General features: G+C 40.4%; 1 protein-coding gene across 1 annotated transcript; it reads left to right on the top strand.

Annotated features, from left to right (window-relative positions):
* LOC309637230 (hemoglobin subunit beta) lies at positions 1-1672 on the top strand. Its single transcript, XM_082411481.1, has 3 exons — positions 1-150; positions 280-502; positions 1417-1672. The coding sequence occupies exons 1-3, from the start codon at positions 59-61 to the stop codon at positions 1543-1545; spliced, it is 444 nt and encodes a 147-aa protein (XP_082267607.1). The 5' UTR covers positions 1-58; the 3' UTR covers positions 1546-1672.
* Positions 1673-7418: the final 5746 nt, after the last annotated feature.

Raw genomic sequence — 7418 nt, 5'->3', positions numbered from 1 at the left:
CTGCTTACACTTGCTTCTGACACAACCGTGTTCACTAGCAACTACGCGAACAGACACCATGGTGCATCTGACTGCTGAGGAGAAGTCTGCCGTCACTGCCCTGTGGGCCAAGGTGAACGTGGAGGAAGTTGGTGGTGAGGCCCTGGGCAGGTAGGTATCCAGCTTACAAGGCAGGCTTAAGGAGAGTGAATGGCAGCTGGGCACGTGGGGACAGAGCAGTCCCCTGAGATTCTGACAGGTGCTGACTCCCTCTGTCCTTGTGCTGTTTTCACCCCTTAGGCTGCTGGTTGTCTACCCGTGGACTCAGAGGTTCTTTGAGGCCTTTGGGGACCTGTCCACCGCTGATGCTGTTATGAAAAACCCTAAGGTGAAGGCCCATGGCAAGAAGGTGCTAGCCTCCTTTAGTGACGGCCTGAAGCATCTCGACGACCTCAAGGGCACGTTTGCTACGCTGAGCGAGCTGCACTGTGACAAGCTGCACGTGGATCCTGAGAACTTCAGGGTGAGTCTATGGGACCCTCAATGTTCTCCTTCTTTTCTATGGTCAAGCTCGCGTCATGGGGAGAGAGCTCAATGGCAGGATGCAGTTTAGAATGGAGAAGAGGTATTCTGGTTACAGCACTATGGACTCCTCGGGACCATTTAGTTTATTTTAGTTTATTTTACCCTGTTTGCTCACAGCCATCATCTCCTCTTATTCATTCTTGTTCTCTTCTGCTTGTTCTCTTCAATGCCTTCTCCTTTTTTTTTTTTTTTTTTAATTTATTTATTTTTGGCTGTGTTGGGTCTTCGTTTCTGTGCGAGGGCTTTCTCCAGTTGCGGCAAGCGGGGGCCACTCTTCATCACGGTGCGCGGGCCTCTCACTATCATGGCCTCTCTTGTTGCGGAGCACAGGCTCCAGACGCGCATGCTCAGTAGTTGTGGCTCACGGGCTTAGTTGCTCCGTGGCATGTGGGATCTTCCCAGACCAGGTCTTGAACCCGTGTCCCCTGCATTAGCAGGCAGATTCTCAACCACTGCGCCACCAGGGAAGCCCCCTTCTCCTTTTTTAATCAAACTTTATTTTGAGTGTCTAATTAAAAAAAAAAAACTTTCTTCTTTTATCCACTTAAAAAAATGTTACCTAATATTTTCCCCTTATCTCTTCCTTTCGAAGCAAGGAGGATAAAATGTTGTATTGCTTCTTGAAATAGTTCTAAAGAATAAAAATGAAAACACGTTCTGGATTAAGGCAGAAAGAGAGAAACATTTCTAAATATAAATTCAGGCTGATATGGATGGATTCACATCAGTAGTAACACCTACACTTCAGCTACCTTTCTGCTTATACCCTAGGGGCACAGTTTGGGATGAGACTTTACTCTAAGCTGGGTCCCTCTACTAACCATGCTCTTGATTTTTATCTCTTCCACACAGCTCCTAGGCAACGTGCTGGTGATTGTGCTGGCTCGCCACTTTGGCAAGGAATTCACCCCGGAGCTGCAGGCTGCCTACCAGAAGGTCGTGGCTGGTGTGGCTAATGCCTTGGCCCACAAGTACCATTGAGATCCTGGCCTATTTCTTGGTGACCATTGGAAGACCATATTTTCCTAGATTCTATTTTCTGAACTTGGGGAAATAATGTCTACCCTCAAAGGTATGGCTTCTGCCTAATAAAGAACTTTCAGCACAATTTCCTGATTCCTTTTACTCATTTTTTCCCCTAAGGATATGGGAAAGTCCCTGAAGGTCTACAGAGAGGGTACCTTTGTGTCTTATACAAAGAGGTCAAGGGAAATGAGAAAAAAAAGGGGGCCGTACACAGTCAGTAATGGATGAAACTTCTATCTTAAAGTGTAAAAACTGTCAAGAAGGTTTGAAATATAGAGAGGATACCGGCACGACAGGGGCTGTATGGGAGACCTCAAACCTAAGACAGAAACTTCAGGTTAATGCTCTGATCCATTTCCAGTAATTACTCAAAAAATAATGTGCTCAGTCAGAGACATAATCATTGCTCAAGGTAATGTTATGTCTCCTTTTTTCCTACTTCCCCTGCTTGCATGCTGTAGGCAGCAATGCTATACTACCTCAGATGTTCCCGTTCTAAGGCATAACCTCCCTCTCTCACTTGCCCCAAAAGACCTCAAAATTAACCCTACCCTCCCTTTTGAGGTAAAGTTCAGTGCTCACATACCACCTGCTCACATATCTTTTGACTGTAGTCTCAATGAACTCTCCAGTATTGCCTAAGGAAATCTTTCCATACAACCCCCACCTTCACCCACTTTTCACATTTCTTCCTATCAAGCACACCCACCCTCCATGCTGTGTAAGCGTTTCTGCGTGTTTTGTACTATCCTACGTGACTACCGTGCCTTTTATAGTAGGTCCTCCATAGACAGCAAATGTATATTTATTAAATGAAACAATCAATGAATGAATAATTATTTCTTGTCTTAGAATTCCTGGGAGTAGAGGACAATCCAAACAATAGAACATTGCGTAGAGTTTCTTTGTGTTAATGCACAAAGAAAGTAAACCACTGAGGAAGCATATAGGAAAATAAACCACTGATCAGACATTTGCTGTGTCATCATAGGTAGTGAAATATCTTTGAGCATTATTTTTGTCAAATGTAACATTAGAAGGATTTCGAGAACCTTCTAATTCATATGTATTTCTTTAAATCTATATCATGTTCCTGTTGATTAATTTTAGGCTTACTTGACTACCTGAAACAGAATATGTTGCTTCCGTCTATAAAAAGTGTTTTTATAATAATTCTGTTTTACTACCAGGTTATAGACAATGCATTACAGTTTACTGTTTCACCACTATATTGTGAATTAACTGAAGGCAGAAGATTTTTTAAGCACTATTTGTTTCTTCTCAGGTCATTGTACACAGTAGGCACTGAGAACGCTTTACATTCCAACAGTATGTTTAAGAACCACCTGGTCACATCCCAGAAGCAGAGGAGCCTCAGGAAAATTTTAGGAAGTTTCCTTTCACACTCCTGAGCACAGAAAAGTCATCATAAGAATCAGACGTTAGGGTGCGCCCGGGTCCAGCGCTTAAAGGGGCAACGGCGCAGCGGTGGGCCCCATCCAGACTTCCCGGCCGGCCATGCGCTCCGCTGGGAGGCGGAAGTCAAAGGGCATCCGCAGCCGTGAGGACGAAAGGCTCTTGGTGCTCCAGCCAGGCATCAGGGCCGTACCTCTGAGGTGGGAGAGCCAACTTCAGGACACTGGTCCACAAGAATCAGACGTTAGGAGACAAAGAGATTTTCAAAGGATTAGAAAGAGGGTGGGCTTCCCTGGTGGCGCAGTGGTTAAGAATCCGCCTGCCAATGCAGGGGACACGGGTTCGAGCCCTGGTCTGGGAAGATCCCACATGCCGCAGAGCAACTACGCCCGTGAGCCACAACTACTGAACCTGCGCGTCTGGAGCCTGTGCTCCGCAGCGGGAGAGGCTGCGACAGTGAGAGACCCGCGCACAGCCGCAGCTGGAGAAAGCCCTCGCACAGAAACGAAGACCCAACACAGCCAAAAATAAATAAATTAATTAATTAAAAAAAAAAAAAAAGAAAGAAAGAGGGTAAGAGAGGCTGTGGGTTTCACAATCTGGAAATGAGGAAACAAATTACCTTTCTTCCCTCTAAATGGTCATAAAAAATAAAAAATATATAAAAACTTACTACTCTCTTTTGTTCCTTCACCTCTGAAACTGGCCAATGAATCTAGACAAGAAGTTGGGCCTGAAAATCTCCAATACTGGAGAATTCAAGAGAACATCACTGGGATAAGACTTGGATCAAGCTCAAACTATTACTATATACTAGGTGTTGGTGTCTCCACATCGGGAGTGAGGAGGTCAAGGGATGGAAGGAGACTTTGGCAGCTTCTTATATGCTTTCATTCCTTGTTAAAGTGGAGCTTCCGTAAAAGTCTAGGAGTAAAATTAGTTCCTTAATATTTGATTTCAATTTTATTTGATAATTTACCCAACGGTTATTTCTATTTTCTGCTACCATGTTGCTTTATAGCCTATGTTCAGTACGTGTTAATGAAGATGGGGTATGTGTGTGGAAGAAAGAGAGATGGAAAGAGAGAGGAGGCAAGGACAGAGAGTCAGGGAGAGAGGGAAAGGGAGGGGAGAAGAGGGAGGGGAGAAGAAAGGAGATGAGCGAGAAAGGGAAGTAACTAATACTGTGCATTATGTTCCATAATCATTTTAAAATAAACTAATTTAATGTCAAGGGAATTCAGCGTAATATTCTAGATTATCCATCTCTTGAGCCTCAGAGAAGGGCCCTGAAGGTTTAGCTTTAGGATTTAATGCCTTACATATTTGTAAACGGTTTCCAGACTGAAGCCAAGATTCTGCCTCTAAAGATGTACAGTTCCAAATTTAACTTGGGAAAGTGTCCCTTTGCTCTTGATATGTCAGTACCATAGCCCACTTATGAGGTAAACAAAGCTAATTCTGAATGAAAATCTGAGCCCAATAGAGGAAATATTAATAAGGAAGTTATTAACTGAGACATTACCTGTTCTGTAATAGTTAAGAGTATAATTCCTTTATCAAAGTTATGGTTATACTGAATTTATTGTTTTATAGACAGAAATATGACTTTTTTTCTTTTTAAATGAGTTAAACCATACTATTCTTAAACTATTCTGTGTGTAGGACCTCTGTTTTTATGAGTTCTGCTCTTCATGGAGCATTTTTGCTTTATTTAATTGTATTTATTTAATTTAGTTTTAATTTATTTTGTTATATTTTATTTTACTTTATTATTTTTGGAAGAATGCCAAAACTGAGGTAACTAAGATACTGTGTATCTGGGAGAGAAGAGTAAATAATAACTGCTTTACCCAGAAAAATATAGATTAGATTGCTGAAATGGTCTACTCGGGGAATTAAAATTGAACACTAGAGCATGTACAAAAGAGTTCTAACTGAAAAGTATTTTTTGAAACAAATGATAAAACCACATATCTCTGGATGAATGTCATGATCCTCTTGAAGAAAGTTAATAATCATCCTCTTAATTGTATTCAGACTAGGCCCATCCTGGTATAGAACATTTGGAATTAGTTAAACTTGACCGACTGGAGTAAAGGAAAAAGAAAAAAAAACCTCTCTCTCGGGGACTTGTAGCATGTGTGTGTGTGTGGAGGGGCATGCGTGTGTGTGTTTAGTGCTCACTGCGGCTGGAATCAAAGTAGAGAAAACATGCTGTGGATCCCTTCACAGAGTACAAATTAGCTCACAGTGATGAAGGCGTCAGTGGGCCTAAGAAGTGTTCCAGAACCTTTGAGTGCTGACCTGGATTTGAGCTTGAGGCTCTGCACATACACCATTTATCACACTATTCACTCTTCCTTATATTTGCCTGGTATGTCTGAGCTTTTGATGCCTTATTACAACCTGAAGCCTTATCCCTGCAGGGTTATGGTAATAGAAGGAGAAACCTGTTTCACTCTTTAATCATACCAAGCAGCAACGGTGAAACAAAGCAGCAACTCTTGCCCTGAGACTTGGATGGTGGTGGATGCCACAGCTGTCCATACAAAAGAGTGGCTCATAGGCCATCCATGGCAGAGGACGGCGTAAGAAAGAAGACACGACTCCAATAAAGATGTTAAAAAAAAAAAAAAAGAAAAAGAAAGAAGACACAATTGAAGAATTTAGGTGTATATGTATACAATGGAATATTACCCAGCCATAAGAACAACATGGATTGACTTGGAGGGTATTATGTTTGGTTAAATAAGTCAGACAGAGAGAGGCAAATACTGTCTGTTGTCACTTTTATGTGGAATCTGAAAAACAAAACAAACAAATTAATATAAAAAAAGAAAAAGAGACTCACAGATATAAAGAGCAAACTATTGGTTAGCAGTGGGAAGAGAGGAGAGGGGAGGGTCAGGAAAGGGGTAGGGAATTAAGAGGTACAAACTACCATGTATAAAATAGATAAGCAACAATGATATATTGTATAGCACTGGAATTATAGCCATTATCTTGTAATAGCCTTTAATGGAGTATAATCTATAAAAGTACTAAATAAATCACTATGCTGTACACCTGAAACTAATATAATAGTGTAGATCAACTATACTTCAATTAAAATTAATTAATTAAGTTAAAATTAGAATCAAAAGAATTTAAGGAAACCACCTCTGAGAACAGGAAATGGTAGGGGAAGTCTTTAAGTAGGTGCTATTTCTGTCAGTCAAGATGGCAAAATTGTAGCCTTGACAATTTGGCTCTTTACAGGAAAATATAGGCATATTCTATACTCTTATTTAGTAAGTTCCATGAGTTTTCCATGACACAGGTTTCCTGAAAAGATATGTCCAAACTTCCCCAGAAGTGGTCCTTTCACGTACATATGCCTGACCTCTGATATCAGAAGTCTGAAATAGGGTCTTGAAAAGAGTACAAATGTAAAACAATGATAAAGCTAACAGAGGTTTCAGTTGAATAAAATGAAACTCAAAACCTAAAGGTCAAACCAAATGTGGGGTTGGTTTTTTTGGTTGTTTTTTTTTTTAACATTTAAGACATTTGAAAGACATCTTTCCCCAGAAGTCAACATGTAAAATTTTTTTTCCAAGGATAGAACAATAGTAAGATCCTCTTTGCTTCAAGGTTTTAGAAAAGAATGAATATAAATTGAAAATGTTGAAATTCTATCTTTTTTACCCCTATAATCTTTTTTTTGGGCATATAATTCTGCCCTAAACTCCAGATAGCAAAACAAGAACCAAGATTTTCTTACATGTCTGAGAATAATCAGAGTGAATTTGTTCACAAGTGCTTGATGGGGCTTGGGACAGGTCGAAGGGTTGAGGAATCTTTATTTATCTAGAAATGATGGAGAAAATATTTTGGAAAATGGAGCAATGAAAGTGGGAATTTTATGTATTTCTTTGGAACAATTAGAAATAGAGACGTCCTTTTCTTCTAGTTCACTTAAAATTATTTTAGTTGGAGTTTCAGAGCCTTAGAGCTAAAAGGATGAGAGATTTTTGTTAAATATGTGTTGCCAATGATGACAAAGGAGAGAGAAAGGTGATTCTAGACATCAAGGTACCCGAATCAGGAGATTCTAAGGTAGGAGAAACATGGTGAGTAAAAATTGTATGGCCCTTTCCTTACTGAAAGGAAATGAGAATTCAGGAAGCGGGTAAGATGCAGAAGGTAGAGATGACGAAAAGTAGGGAAAATAACTAATAGGCACTTGAGATCATATGCTGAGCTCAGAAATGCTTGCTGCTTTTGCTTTTTTCATTGAATTTTTTAATAGTAAGAAGCAAAACTCTATACTTATAGAGAAGTTTTTCCTGCCTAAGAAGTTAACAGGATTTATTACATGGAGAAAAAAGAGGAAGAAGGAATATTGGAAGAGCTGTACATATAGAGGA

This window comes from Balaenoptera physalus (genome assembly GCF_965194825.1).
Source record: "Balaenoptera physalus genome assembly, chromosome: 10".
NCBI classification, from domain to species: Eukaryota; Metazoa; Chordata; class Mammalia; order Artiodactyla; family Balaenopteridae; genus Balaenoptera; species Balaenoptera physalus.
Note: the sequence above shows the minus strand (reverse complement) of the source record. Positions and strands in the feature narration are given on the sequence as shown.